Source organism: Anomaloglossus baeobatrachus, chromosome 1 (assembly GCF_048569485.1).
Source record: "Anomaloglossus baeobatrachus isolate aAnoBae1 chromosome 1, aAnoBae1.hap1, whole genome shotgun sequence".
Taxonomy (NCBI): Eukaryota; Metazoa; Chordata; class Amphibia; order Anura; family Aromobatidae; genus Anomaloglossus; species Anomaloglossus baeobatrachus.
The window spans coordinates 881,253,408-881,269,355 of NC_134353.1; the positions used below are offsets into that span (position 1 = coordinate 881,253,408).

The 15,948-nt window shown below is 48.3% G+C and overlaps 1 protein-coding gene across 2 annotated transcripts in view; it reads left to right on the top strand.

Annotated features, from left to right (window-relative positions):
* The window catches only part of DHX29 (DExH-box helicase 29), a 164,782-nt gene that overhangs the window by 102,328 nt on the left and 46,506 nt on the right, over positions 1 to 15,948 (top strand). For both annotated transcript variants that reach the window (XM_075326514.1, XM_075326506.1), the window contains exons 15-20: positions 1,163 to 1,303; positions 2,079 to 2,220; positions 12,963 to 13,083; positions 14,498 to 14,582; positions 15,466 to 15,554; positions 15,644 to 15,772. In XM_075326514.1, coding sequence (XP_075182629.1) covers positions 1,163 to 1,303; positions 2,079 to 2,220; positions 12,963 to 13,083; positions 14,498 to 14,582; positions 15,466 to 15,554; positions 15,644 to 15,772 — 707 coding nt within the window. The remainder of the gene's footprint in view (positions 1 to 1,162; positions 1,304 to 2,078; positions 2,221 to 12,962; positions 13,084 to 14,497; positions 14,583 to 15,465; positions 15,555 to 15,643; positions 15,773 to 15,948) is intronic.

Genomic DNA, 15,948 nt, shown 5'->3' on the forward strand with positions numbered 1-15,948 from the left:
ATAAATAAATAAATAAATACATACTCACTTATGTGCTGATTACCGGCAGCTCCTGCAGCGGAGTCTGATCCTGGCCCATCACTGCAGGAGCTGACGGTAATCAGCTGATGAAGTCCCCTGACGGCAGGATCAGCTGATAGCCGGCCGGGCGCGAAAAAGCCGGCGATACCGCGAGAATCGATCAGCTGATGCGTCAGGTGACTGCATCAGGTGATCCACCGCCAGGTCCTGCAAGCTTCGTACGTGCCCCGGGGAGACCGCACACAGCCAGAGCGGCGGTACCGAGACAGGGGCTGGAAGCAGGCATGGCACCGGGACCCTGCAGACAGGTGAGTATGACATACACACACACACATACACACTCACACACACACTGTATATATACACACACACACTGTATATACACACACACCGTATATACGCACACACACTGTATATACGCACACACACTGTATATACGCGCACACATACACACACACTGTATATACGCGCACACATACACTGTATATACGCGCACACACACTTTCTTCCCCTGGCTGTGTAGAGCTGCTGCTGTCTCTGTGTGATTGCTCTCAGTGCACATCCACTGGGAAGAGGCAGGGAGGAGGGTTTGGTCGGAGAGCAGAGTGGGTGTATTAGACACAATGGGTGTGTTAGATAAGCTAGACACTGCCCTAGAGCCACAAAGAATTCTGGGACTTGTAGGAACTGAACACAGGAAGTCAGAGGAGAGATTAACCCCATCAGAGCTGGAGCCAGCAATGAGCATGTGCTGCTAGTGCACAATAAAAGGTAATTTTGCTGAAAAAACATAATAGATGTGTTGAGGGGCACATATTAGCAAGATTTATCAGAAAAAAAAAAATCAGTTTTAGTAACTGGACAACTTCTTTAAGAGGATAACAATGGAAGGATGGGAGTGTTTCTTTAAGTTTTCAGCTAGACATCAGTAGGAGTAGGAATCCACACAGATTTTGGTGCGGAATCCACATGCAATTTTCATGTGTATGTTATTTGGTGCTTTATTAGTGCTGCAGTATTGAGATTAATTACTATAACTTGGGATATATCCGTCATAAGCTTCCTTACATTAAGATGGCTTTATTGCTTTGAGCCTTTTTAGTCTCCTCATAATCCACAAATATCCTTTTGTCTTCTGTAGGTTTTTCACCTTGAAGATGTTGTGGAAGAAACGGGCTTTGTCCTGGAACAGGATTCTGAGTATTGTCAGAAGTTCTTAGAGGATGAAGAAGAAATAACCCTTAATGTCACCAGCAAAGGAGGAGTCAGCAAAAAATACCAGGTGATGATGATAACAAGGAGCCCTGATGTATTAGTGGTGCATGGTGGAAGGGAAGTGTAAGGCCCCTTTCATACATCAGTTTTTTGCCATCAGTTACAATCCGTCTAATTTTGAAAAAAAACGGATCTGGCGACTGATGCCACTGGATCCGTTTTTTTCTCATAGACTTTTATTAGCGACGGATGGCCTCACGTTTCATCCGTCATTCGATGGATCTGGCGAAAATTCTTTGTCCGTCGGACGGGGACAACGGACATAGTAATGATTTTTGTCTACATCTAAAAAACGGACGGCGACTGATCCGTCGCCATCCGTCGTTTGGTGTTTGGGAAGCTTATGGGCGCAGGATCCATCGTAATCCGTCAAATGACGGAATCCAGCGACTTTTTTTTTAAACTGAGTATGCTCAGTATCAAAACGGATCAGTTGAAAAACAGATGAAAAAAAACTGATGCGACTGATCTGTTTTTTCAACGGATCCGTAGCATTAGTTTTTCCAACAGATTGTGACTGAAGGCAAAAAAATGATGTGTGAAAGGGGCCTTATAAGTTATAATGTGTTCACCAGGATTAGTGATTTAGAATGAGACTGCTCCCTCTGGTGGCCAACCGTGTATTGCAGATGATGCCAAAGAATTATCATTTCTGTATCATTTCAATTCATATCAATTTGTTTAAGTTTGTTGTTATCATGAACCTGATAATTGTCACTGTACAAAAAAATCCACAACGGTTAACAGTACAAATGTGTTTTTTTTTGCTTTTTTTCATGTAGGAGTTTATTCCTGTACAATCAGGCTCAGTAGATGTAAACCCATCTTATCAGAAGTATTCAGCCCGGACACAGCACGCCGTCCTGTACATGAACCCTAACAAAATAAACCTGGATCTGATTCTGGAGTTGCTGGTGTTCTTAGGTAAGTAAATAAAATTCCATTTTATTACCGTGTTTTTCCAAAAATATGACCACCCCCAAAAATAAGCCCTAGCAGGAATTTTCAGTATTTTCGGAGCAAGGCTTAAATATAAGCCCGCCCCCGAAAATAAGCCCTAGTTGTGGTTCAGTAATGAAGTGTCCATGCAGCTAAAAACAAGTTACAGATCCTGCAGGACACTTTATTATACACAGTGGGCACCCCATAATCATACTCCCCAGACGCCGAGCAGAGCACCTGCAGTGATCGTGCATCCACACCTATCAGATCGCGCACACACACACATACTCACCACATCTAGCGATACCGATTTCTTCTGGCTGGAAGAATCCTGAGACAGTGCGGTGGAGCGCAAGGACCCGCGGCTGTGGATGGAATGCTTACAGGACCTGCGATGCCTAACTTCCTCCGTCTTTCCCTGCGGCCGGAGGCATTCTGTACTGCTGGATGTGGTGAGTGTGATCTGATCGGTGATTATGTGTGTATAGGAGTGTGTGGGCATGCAATTTGATGTATGTGAGTGTGTCGGCCAGAAGCAGGGGAGGACGGCGTGCAGCATACCTGCTGAGAGCGCCCACCAGAGATCACAGGAGGACCTGGGAGCCACGCCAGGCTCTGGTGAGTATGACGATCCTGGGAAGTGGGGGGGGTCTGTTTTTTTGGGGGGTAAACTTACCCCCAACCGTGTTTCTCCAAGAGTAAGACCTACTCCAAAAATAAGCCGTAGAGCTTTTTGGGGGGCAAAAAAATAGTATAAGACAGTGTCTTATTTTTGGAAAAACATCGTAGTTTTCTCTGTTTCTGAGAAAGCTCAGGGTCTGACAGTACATGGCCATCCTTACTTCTTTTTTTTTTTTTTTATCAAATATGAGGGTCTGACTCCCAGGATCCCCTTATTACTCCCATAGGGCTCTTACTCTTTACCAGGCACAGATCTGTAGTGAATCAGGAGCTTCAGCTCATTACATCTCAGTCCAATTTAAAGGGGCTGTCAAGGACTTGGCTATTGATGACTTAATTGTAGGATTGGTCATCAATATCAGATTGGGGGTTTCTGACATCTTTCACCCTCTTAATGAGCTTTCAGCTCCTGCAGCAGCCAGTACGTAGTACAAAGAGCTGCAACAGATGATCGGTGAGGGTGCCGGTTAGCAGACGCTTATTGATCTGTTTTCAATGACCTATCATCAGGATGTGAATGGCTTGGACAATGCTTTTTGAGTTTATGGGACTCCGCTACAATACCAGGCACAGACAGTACAAAATGTACAGCGATGTAATGGTGAAAATGCTGCAGCAAGCACCACAGCTTCTTCAATCAACTAATCATTAGGACCCCCTCCGATCTGAGCTTCCCTACACAGTCTAAGGAGGCAGTTACACTGCACGACCTGCTGCTGCTGCTTAATGACCTCTGACCGCCAACATGTTTGCCAATCAGCCCGTTTAGATAAGCGGACGGCACTCTCTATGTGCAAAGAGCGATCAGTAATAATGAGCACGCACTACCATGCTCAGGTGCGCAGTACTCGTAAGGAGCAGTTGGGATGCTTGTATACGCGCTACTAGAGCACCCAAGTATAATGGAAATCATTGGGCAGCTTAAGCATTTTTCTGGGAAATCTTTTGAAAAGATGCTTAAGATCCTCATTAACTCCCATTATACTCGGATATTCAAGTTATGCCCAACTGCTCTTAACGAGTACCAAGTACCTGAACATGTTCATGCTCGCTCATGACTAGTAATAGATTATTCTGTGCCCATGGACTGTCATTGTTCTCTGCCGCACAAGTTCTGTTTACACAGTACAATGTGTGGTCAAGAACGATAATTGTTCAAAAGGAACCTGTCACCAGGATTTTCCCTTATAATCTGCGGGCAGCACTAGTCAGCACTTATACACAGTATTCTAGAATACTGTGTATAAGAGCCCAGGCCTCTATGTATAACATAAACAAACCTGTTATTATACTGACCTGCAGGGCGGGAAGTCCGATGGGTGACGCTGGTCTCGATCTGGCACCTCCTCTCTTCCTTCCATCACTGTCCTCCTTCATAGCTCCATGTGCATGACGTGCCCTACATCATTCACACAGAGGCCTTCATTGTCTCCTGCGCAGGCGCACTTTGATCTGCCTGACTGAGGCCAGAGCAAAGTACTGTAATGCGCAGGTGCAAGAAAACCGCCCGCGCATGCATACCACAAAGCAGGGCAGATGTGCAGGAGTGCAATGGAGGCCTCCGTGTGAATGACGTAGGATGCATCATCTACATGGAGCTGGAAAGGAGAATGGTGAGTGCACAGGATGAAGGAGGCACCGAAGCGAGAGCAGTGACATCCACTGGATCCGACCACCCACACGGGAGTATAATTAAGGTGATTTTTCTTCATCGTTCCTTATGGGAGACCCAGACCATGGATGTATAGCTTCTGCCTCCGGAGGACACACAAAGTACTACACTAAAAAGTGTAGCTCCTCCCTCCTAGCATATACACCCCCTGGATAACCAAATATAGCCAGTTCAATGCTTTGTGTTCAGGAGGCACACATCCACATTCATGCATTCTCATCTGATTTTCATTTTAAAGAGTTTGAAGAAAAGCGGGTCCAAGCCTGGACTCCCGGCATGTCCCTTCTCACCCCACTGTGTCGGCGGTGTTGTTAAGGTTGATTTCAAGGCTGGAGCCTTACATGCCGCGCTCCTTCACCATCCCTCGGGCTCTGGCTTGAAGTGGGAGCCAGCACGGTTCTCACTGCTTTGCAGGAGACCGGTCTCCATCCGCAGCCCTTTCAGGACCCTGCCGGACGGAGCACTCATCCCTCAGGGACCTGGCCCTGCGTCTCACAAGCTAAGTATTGAGACGTTATTGTCAGGGGGGTCCCTTGTACTTTAATGTTGGGGAGAGTGTGTTTTGTACCATTTGTGACATTTCCGGCCGGTTCTCCGGTTTTCACCAGAGAACCGCGCCGAGGGTGCCTGAGCGCCGGCCGCATTGTAAAATTTAGGCCCCGGCTTCGGCTGCGGCCTAGTTTCGTTTTCACTGCCCCTGCATGTCAGTCATGCAGAGGGACAGTGCGGCGCCGCCGCCCACCGGCCGTTCAGCTCAGGGGAGGACACTCCTCTCTGAGGAGAGGTTCCCCTCCCCTGTATATTCCCTTGGCCCTCCGGTTCCCGCTCTTGGACTAGGCCCCGCCCCCCCTCTGGTGCCATTTTATCAGCGTTCTCACACTGATCGGCGCTGGCTGCTGCATCTCTGCAACCTGTCTGGGGGTCCGAGCTGTGGAATCCGGAGGGCACACAAAACGGTCTGGTAAGCCACAACCTCTGGTTGTGGACTTTCTTATACACTCTCTGGGGGTCATTCTGAAGGAGTGTATTCTTTACTGCAGAGCCCCCACCTCAGCAGCATGTCTCACACTAGGAGCAAGGCTGCAAGGCTGTACTCAATATACACTGCATGTAAGCTCGTACTGCCTGAACCGAGCACATATCCTCATTGTGATGCCTGCTCTAACATGGTGGTGCCTCAGCCTGGAGTCTCCCCAGTGGTCCCTCCGGCTGCTCCGGCCCCGGTGGCTGAACCCCCGGCTTGGGTAGAATTGTTTTCTAAATCTATCTCCCAGTCCTTCGCCGACTCCATGGGACAGCTGTCCCGGACTCTGCTAACCTTGCATCAGCCCCCTTTTCAGGGCGCCTCTGCTGCTTCGGCTCGCTCTGCAGAGCTCACAGAGGATTCTTCATCTGCTCCCAGACCCCGTCCTCCTAAGAGGAGACGCAGGGATCCCTCTCCTTCCTCGTCCCGCGGCTCCGATTCACGAGCCGACCCGCAGGACGAGGAGGATATCTTTACTGGGGGCTCGGACGCTACCTCCATGTGCCCCATTGATCTGACCGAGGGTGATGCAGATGTGAGTGATTTGATTGCGTCCATTAATTCTGTACTGGACCTCAATCCGCCAGCATCAGAGGAGCAACCCTCTCTGGCAGAAAAGCACCAGTTTACCTTGCCTAAGAGAACAAGGAGTGTGTTCTTTAACCACTCCAGTTTTCAAGCCACTGTGTCCAAGCCCAGAGCCTGTCCTGACAAACGCTTCCCAAAGCGTGGTTCTGACGACCGTTATCCTTTTCCACCAGAGGTGGTCAAGGAGTGGGCTCACTCACCAAAGGTAGACCCTCCGGTGTCTAGACTCTCAGCCCGGACAGTTGTATCTGTGGCTGATGGCACCTCACTTAAGGATAACCAAACACCGAATTCGATATCAAGGTAATTATATTAAACCAAAAGACTCAAATTACCCATAAAACAATTTTATTACATATATGCCACAAACAAGGTACACACGTTAAAAAATTGATGAGAAGAAAGGTGAGAATCAATACATTCTACTCCTCACCCTTCCTGTCATACAGGGGTCGGCGTCCTAAAGTTTACTGACGCCCCTGTTCCTCGTCGGCTTGAGCCCTAAGCAATCCCTCCACTCACACTAAAAGAACACCGTGTGCCCTAATTCAAAAGTGGGTAAGGTGAAACACCCAAGAACCCGTATAGACAGTATGTGACATCCTAATTCAGTCAAAGTACTCTGTCAATGGATGTCATCAATCTATGTATAGGGGAAGCTCTGGCTCAGTCGACTATTTGTCAAGAGGAATAAACAAAGGATCATAAAACTCTTGTTGCATTTGTCCAGGATGTACCCTACGCGTTTCGCCCTTTAAGTCAAGTAGGGCTCATCAGGGGTATGGCAGCATAGATCCTTGACATTTTTAGCACAGCTACAGCCAGTAGTAGTGGATCAATACCAAAGGAATTTCCACAGTTAGTGAAGAAACCTCCTCCAGGAATACGACCAGAATGGAATATCTGTTTAAAGTCGGACCAAGGTATATATATATCCCTTACTGTATCTGAAGGCAATCCAAAAGTCCAGGCACAGTCATATGTGCAGCCTGGTCCAAATCAGGGTGGAAATATTCACACCTAAGGATATATCCCGCAATGCAGGTTCACAAGCATGTGTGATGATACTTTTGTCCGTAGGACAAATATCCCAGTAACAATGGATCAATGCCAAAGAATTTTCACAGTTAGTGACGAAACCTCCTCCAAAAAATATATCAAGGTGGACGTCTTCACATCTGAGGACACATCCCGCAATGCAGGCTCACTTGCATATATACTGATGCTTATGTCCATAGGAAAAACATCCCTCAGGAAAATCCAGCTGACACCCGCACTGGATACATACCGTTACCCAGGTGATACCAATTGACCAGGTATTTCGGAGGTGTTGTGCTCCTTCCAGGATCAGGATTTTCCTGAGGGATGTTTTTCCTATGGACATAAGCATCAGTATATATGCAAGTGAGCCTGCATTGCGGGATGTGTCCTCAGATGTGAAGACGTCCACCTTGATATATTTTTTGGAGGAGGTTTCGTCACTAACTGTGAAAATTCTTTGGCATTGATCCATTGTTACTGGGATATTTGTCCTACGGACAAAAGTATCATCACACATGCTTGTGAACCTGCATTGCGGGATATATCCTTAGGTGTGAATATTTCCACCCTGATTTGGACCAGGCTGCACATATGACTGTGCCTGGACTTTTGGATTGCCTTCAGATACAGTAAGGGATATATATATACCTTGGTCCGACTTTAAACAGATATTCCATTCTGGTCGTATTCCTGGAGGAGGTTTCTTCACTAACTGTGGAAATTCCTTTGGTATTGATCCACTACTACTGGCTGTAGCTGTGCTAAAAATGTCAAGGATCTATGCTGCCATACCCCTGATGAGCCCTACTTGACTTAAAGGGCGAAACGCGTAGGGTACATCCTGGACAAATGCAACAAGAGTTTTATGATCCTTTGTTTATTCCTCTTGACAAATAGTCGACTGAGCCAGAGCTTCCCCTATACATAGATTGATGACATCCATTGACAGAGTACTTTGACTGAATTAGGATGTCACATACTGTCTATACGGGTTCTTGGGTGTTTCACCTTACCCACTTTTGAATTAGGGCACACGGTGTTCTTTTAGTGTGAGTGGAGGGATTGCTTAGGGCTCAAGCCGACGAGGAACAGGGGCGTCAGTAAACTTTAGGACGCCGACCCCTGTATGACAGGAAGGGTGAGGAGTAGAATGTATTGATTCTCACCTTTCTTCTCATCAATTTTTTAACGTGTGTACCTTGTTTGTGGCATATATGTAATAAAATTGTTTTATGGGTAATTTGAGTCTTTTGGTTTTTGACCTCACTTAAGGATCCCACTGACCGCCAGGTTGACCTCCTGGCCAAGTCTGTCTATGAGGCGGCAGGAGCCTCGTTCTCCCCATCCTTTGCAGCAGTGTGGGCTCTCAAAGCCATCTCTGCTTCCCTAGAGGAGATGCATTCCCTCACTAGGGACTCTATGCCTGAATTGGTTGCCTTAACTTCCCAGGCTTCAGCCTTTTCAGCCTACGCCATGTCTGCCATGCTGGAGGCCTCTCACCGCACTGCGGTGGCCTCCGCTAACTCCCTCGCTATCCGCAGGATCTTGTGGCTTCGACAGTGGAGGGCAGATGTTTCCTCAAAGAAGTACCTTGCTGGGATCCCATTTGCTGGGTCCAGGCTGTTCGGTGAACAACTGGATGAAATAATTAAGGAGGCTACTGGCGGGAAGAGTACTTCCTTGCCACAGACTAAAACCAGGAAACCTGTCCAGGGCAGGAACCAGTCGAGGTTTCGTTCCTTTCGTTCCTCTAACTGGTCGTCCTCTAAGCCCTCGGCCTCGTCCACTAACTCAGCCAAGGACCAGAAGCTCACCTGGCGCAAGAAGCCGCGTTCACAAAAGTCCGCAGGAGCTGCTGCCACCAAGGCAGCCTCCTCTTGACTATCTGGCCGAGCCAGCAACGTCCTTGGTCGGTGGCAGGCTCTCCCACTTTGGCGACGTGTGGTTTCAACACGTCTCCGATCAGTGGGTGCGGGATATCATCTCCCACGGCTACAGGATAGAGTTCTCTTCCAGCCCGCCAAACAGATTTTTTCTGTCAACTCCCCCCTGCTCCAAGGCCGCCGCCTTCTCTCAGGCCGTGGCATCCTTGCAGGCCAGCGGAGTGATTGTACCGGTTCCCGCCAGGGAACGGTTCAGAGGTTTTTACTCAAATCTCTTCCTAGTCCCCAAAAAGGACGGTTCCTTCCGGCCCATCCTGGATCTCAAGCTTCTCAACAAGCATGTTCAGGTGCGGCACTTTCGCATGGAGTCTCTGCGATCAGTCATTGCCTCAATGACCCAAGGAGATTTCCTGGCATCCATCGACATCAGAGATGCCTATCTGCATGTGCCAATTGCAGTTTCACACCAGCGTTGGCTACGTTTTGCAATCGGAGAGGAACATTTCCAATTCGTGGCTCTCCCCTTCGGGTTAGCCACGGCCCCTCGAGTATTTACCAAGGTCATGGCAGCAGTGGTTGCGGTTCTGCACCTCCAGGGGTTGGCAGTGATTCCTTACCTGGACGACCTTCTTGTCAAGGCTTCATCCAGCGCAGACTGTCAGCGGAGTGTCTCGCTGACTCTCGCCACTCTTGTTCAATTCGGGTGGCTTGTCAATCTGCCCAAGTCCACTTTGACCCCGACCCAAGAACTCACGTACCTAGGGATGCAATTCGAGACTCTGCCGGCACTTGTCAAGCTGCCCTTAGTCAAACAGCAGTCCCTCCATCTGGCGGTGCGCTCTCTGTTGAGGCCCCGCCGTCATTCCATCAGGCACCTCATGCAGGTGCTGGGTCAGATGGTGGCGTCAATGGAAGCGGTTCCCTTTGCCCAGTTCCATCTGCGTCCTCTGCAGCTGGACATTCTCCGCTGTTGGGACAAGCGGACTTCTTCCTTGCACAGGCTAGTGGCTCTGTCGCCACAGACCAGGAGCTCTCTTCAGTGGTGGCTTCGGCCCCTCTCTCTGTCTCAGGGACGCTCCTTCCTGGCCCCGTCCTGGGTGATCCTCACCACGGATGCCAGTCTATCCGGCTGGGGAGCAGTATTTCTCCACCACCGAGCACAGGGCACTTGGACTCCGTCCGAATCAGCCCTCTCAATCAATGTGCTGGAAATCAGAGCGGTGCTCTTAGCTCTCGTAGCCTTTCACCACCTGTTGGCGGGCAAGCACATTCGAGTCCAGTCAGACAACGCGACAGCAGTTGCCTACATCAATCACCAGGGCGGGACTCGCAGCCGCCTGGCAATGTTGGAGGTTCAACGCATCCTTCAGTGGACGGAGGACTTCAAGTCCACCATATCCGCAGTCCACATCCCAGGCGTAGAAAACTGGGAGGCAGATTATCTCAGCCGTCAAACCGTGGACAACGGCGAGTGGGCTCTGCATCCGGCAGTGTTCCGGTCGATCTGCCGCAAGTGGGGAACTCCGGAAGTGGATCTAATGGCATCCCGGCACAACAACAAGGTCCCGGTTTACGTGGCTCGCTCCCACGATCCTCAGGCCTTTGCAGCGGACGCGCTGGTTCAGGATTGGTCCCAGTTCCGTCTGTCTTACGTGTTTCCCCCTCTAGTTCTCTTGCCCAGAGTCCTGCGCAAGATCAGAATGGAGGGCCGTCGGGTCATAATCATTGCTCCAGACTGGCCCAGGCGAGCTTGGTACCCAGACCTGCTCCGTCTGTCCGTAGAGGTGCCGTGGCATCTCCCGGACCGTCCAGACCTTCTCTCACAAGGTCCGTTTTTCCGCCAGAATTCTGCAGCTCTCAGATTGACGGCGTGGCTCTTGAGTCCTGGATCCTGACGGCTTCCGGCATTTCTCCCGAAGTCATCTCCACTGTGACTCAGGCTCGGAAGTCTTCCTCGGACAAAATTTACCACAGGACTTGGAGAATTTTCCTGTCCTGGTGTCGTTCTTCCGGCCATGCCCCTTGGCCTTTTTCCCTGCCGACCCTTCTGTCCTTCCTGCAGTCTAGTCTGCAGCTAGGACTATCCATCAATTCCCTCAAGGGACAAGTCTCGGCTCTGTCAGTGTTGTTCCAGCGGCGTATCGCCCGGCTGGCTCAGGTGCGCACCTTCATGCAGGGCGCATCTCACATCATTCCGCCTTACCGGCGGCCTCTGGATCCCTGGGACCTTAATCTGGTCCTCACGGCCTTGCAGAAACCCCCTTTTGAGCCACTTAGGGAGGTTTCTTTGTCTCGTCTTTCACAGAAAGTGGTCTTTCTAGTGGCCATAACTTCCCTCAGGAGAGTCTCTGATTTGGCTGCGCTCTCCTCGGAGTCACCTTTTTTGGTTTTTCACCAAGACAAGGTGGTTCTTCGTCCGTCTCCGGACTTTCTTCCTAAGGTGGTATCTCCTTTCCACCTTAACCAGGATATTTCCCTGCCTTCCTTTTGTCCGGCTCCTGTTCATCGCTTTGAAAAAGCGTTGTATACTCTGGATCTAGTGCGGGCGCTCCGGATCTATGTGTCTCGCACCGCTGCTCTTAGGCGGTGCACCTCTCTCTTTGTGCTGACCACTGGTCAGCGTAAGGGCCTCTCGGCTTCTAAGCCGACCCTAGCTCGCTGGATTAGGTCGGCCATTTCCGATGCCTACCAGTGTGCTCAAGTGCCTCCCCCGCCGGGGATCAAGGCACACTCGACCAGAGCTGTCGGTGCCTCTTGGGCTTTCAGGCACCAGGCTACGGCTCAGCAGGTCTGTCAGGCTGCCACTTGGTCCAGTCTGCATACCTTTTCGAAGCACTACCAAGTGCATGCTCATGCTTCGGCAGATGCGAGCTTGGGCAGGCGCATCCTTCAGGCGGCTGTCGCCCATTTGTGAAGTTAGATTTCGCCTACTTCTCAGTTTTCTGTTTATTCCCACCCATGGACTGCTTTGGAACGTCCCATGGTCTGGGTCTCCCATAAGGAACGATGAAGAAAAAGAGAATTTTGTTTACTTACCGTAAATTCTTTTTCTTATAGTTCCGACATGGGAGACCCAGCACCCTCCCTGTTGCCTGTTGGCAGTTTTCTTGTTCCGTGTGTTTTCACTGGCTGTTGTTGTAGACAGAGGTTTCGGTTGTTCCGGGTTTTGCTCTATCTCTACTTGTGGGTGGATGTCCTCCTTCAGCTTTTGCACTAAACTGGCTATATTTGGTTATCCAGGGGGTGTATATGCTAGGAGGGAGGAGCTACACTTTTTAGTGTAGTACTTTGTGTGTCCTCCGGAGGCAGAAGCTATACACCCATGGTCTGGGTCTCCCATGTCGGAACTATAAGAAAAAGAATTTACGGTAAGTAAACAAAATTCTCTTTTTACATTCTACACAGCGGCCTGGGCTCTTATACACAGTATTCTAGAATGCTGTATATAAGGGCTCACTGGTGGTGGCCGCAGGTTTTAAGGGAAAAATCTGGTGACAAGTTCCCTTTTAAGCAAGCTTAAAAGTAATTTTTCCTGAAAAACAAAAATTTTGTTTGTTAGTTGATTGCAGCCTGTTTACACTGAAAGGTCGGGGAGGGAGGCTTCATGGAAACAGGTTATTTATTGTAATCGGCCAGTATAGTACTGGCAGACAATATCAGACTGTCAATGAGACAGGATAGTTCAGAATTTTTGGGAGGAAATTTTTTTTTTTTTAAATGTGTGTAGTTTTGTCATGAAACATTGCGTTCCTTCTGCTGTCCACAGTCACTTTGGGACTTTTACTCCCAATGTTCTTCCTTTTGTTGCTCAATTCTCTGCGTTTTCTTCCACCAGACAGAAGTGCGCAGTACAGAAATGTGGAGGGAGCGGTGCTGATCTTCTTGCCGGGCCTGGCTGATATTCAGCAACTTTACGACCTGCTATCTTCTGACAAGAGGTTTAATGACCGGAGGAGGTAATGGACTGTATATAGCTACATTGTACGTAGAGATAAGTAATGAGCGTCGCTCTATCCCGATCTGGCGTCCAATTGCGATCCACCGAGGCAGCTGGGTCAGAGGAGTACTAGCTTCCTCGGCCGGCCCTTGAATGCCAGCATCCTGTCCGGCTTTTCAGATTACTAGTCCTCTGTAACTTAATGATCCTTGGGACTAAGCCTCATGTGAGGGACCTAATAATGATAAGTCGCATGGAGGATGCCGGCATTCATGTTTGCAGCTGCCAAGAAGAATCGAACCGGATGGCACACCGGGGTAGTGTGAATCCTTTTGCTCTCATAGTACAAGTAACGTTACATGATTGTAACATTTTTGGGCTGTTGTATCGCACATTTCAGGCAGAACGCACCTGGGCTTTTACATCGTAAATTTCAAGTCTTTCCTTGCACTGAGTAACAATATCATATAGTCTTCGCCTCTGTCTGTCCTTGCAGGATAGTTATACACTGAGATGCAGCATACTGGGCATAGGCAAATACAATCTCCCCTGCTTGTCACAGATTCCTATATAATTTCTACAGTCCAAATCAATAGTAGTGTTTTATGTCCTCTCTCTGCATCACCTTGACATTGCACACGGTGCCTTTTCCAACCACATGAACGCTCTACCGAACAGAGCGTGCATGTGCATGGGAGGTTTAGAAAAATGGCTGTCAGACAAATTAGCCTTTGACTAAAGGTGAATGGGTCCCTCTGGGGCTCTTGGATCCGATTTTTATAGTTAGTCATGTGCTAAAACGTGACCCTGTAAAATGTAGTGTAGTTCAGTGCAGTCTATATGTAGCAGAAACCAGGCCAAGTTACTTGAAAATTTGGGGTATTTGTTCACCCAGGTTCACAAGCTGCACTGAATGTTCACTAAATTGCCATTCCAGCTCTATATTGAGATTAGCGCTAATAATTCACTCATCTTTGAGGAGGACCTGTCACTAGGTCAAAATTATCCAGTTTTTTTGCTTTTATATTATTCCTACTGCCTTTTATAAATCCACCATACAGTTTCAGAGTTATGGGCCTTTATATATTATGGTCTTTTATAAGGGGGTGTTGCTCCCAGGATCCTCTGGGGCGTGTCTTTAGGCTGCTCTGTGTTATTTTACCCAGTTAAAAATTAGAGATATATAAAAAGGCCGATATCTCTGGAACTCTATGATGGATTTAAAGAAAGTAAAGAAAGTCTTAATCAGGGGCAGCAGGAATATGAGAGCCAAACCTGACCGCTTTTGATCTGGTGACCGCTCCACTTAAATGCATTTCACATGTGGTACTGCTAATCAACTGTTTTACTTATCCTCTCCTAGACTTGTGGCTACATTGGTTGGGTCATTGCATGTTTTATTGTTTTATTCTTTTTTTTTTTTTTCATTTAAGGTACAAGTTGATAGCGCTGCACTCCATCCTTTCAAGTCAGGACCAGGCTGAAGCCTTTGTTCTTCCACCAGCAGGAACAAGAAAGGTAAAAACTAGTGATGAGCGAGCACTACCATGCTCGGGTGCTCGGTACTCGTAACTAGTGAGCGAGCACTACCATGCTCTGGTGCTCAGTACTCGTAACTAGCGATGAGCGAGCACTACCATTCTCTGGTGCTCAGTACTCATAACTAGTGATGAGCGGGCACTACCATGCTCGGGTGCTCGGTACTCGTAACTAGTGATGAGCGAGAACTACGATGCTCGGGTGCTCGGTACTCGTAACTAGTGATGAGCAGGCACTACCATGCTCGGGTGCTCAGTACTCGTAACTAGTGATGAGCGAGCACTACAAGCTCGGGTGTTCGGTACTTGTAACTAGTGATGAGTGGGCACTACCATGCTCTGGTGCTCCATACTTGTAACTAGTGATAAGTGACCACTAGCATGCTCGGGTGCTCCATACTCGTAATTAGTGATGAGCGGCACTACCATGCTCTGATGCCCAGTAACCGTAACAAACAGTTGGATGCTCGGATTGGTGCAACTCGAGTACCCGAGTATAATAGATGTCAATGGGAAACGCAAGCATTTTTCTGGGAAATCTTCCAGTTCCTCATTGACTTCCATTATACTTGAGTACTCGAATCGTGCCCATCGGCGCGTCTAACTGCGCGTTACGATTATGAGCACCCGAGCATGATAGTGCTCGTCAATAGTAAAATCATCAAGGAAAGCAGAAATGCGGAGCACTAGATCTCCCAGATTAATGGTTTATTTTCTTATCGACGTAGTCTCACGACGCAAGAGATGTTTCGTATTATAGTATTCTGATTTTGGAGAAATAGTATGCTTCCCTTTCCTGCACCGCTGTAGTTTTTCTTTTTCTCTTTAGTTCCATTTATTCTTTTCATTCCTCTTAATTACAGATTGTGCTGGCAACAAACATTGCTGAAACTGGCATCACCATCCCGGATGTGGTATTTGTGGTAGATGCTGGAAGAACTAAGGAAAATAGGTGACAGCGCACATCCATTTTAAGGTTTAGATGGAAGAAACGGATGGGCTGTATTTTACTAAGCTGTAACACGGGATCCTTATTTGTAGATATCATGAGAGCAGTCAGATGAGTTCTCTGGTGGAGACCTTTATCAGTAAAGCCAGTGCTCTGCAGCGGCAGGGAAGGGCCGGCCGTGTCCGCGACGGCTTCTGTTTCCGACTATACACCAAAGAAAGGTAAAAGAAGCTTGTCCGCAAAATCATGGTCTTGTGCAAATAATGAGAATATGTGAAATTATAGCTCAAAGTTGGTTTTTACATTGACTAGTCTTAAAGGGTACGTCTGCTTCACTTTGGTAGAAATGCGGAGGGGCCTCTGAAATTGTCTCTATGGCCCCTAATGTAGGATTTTT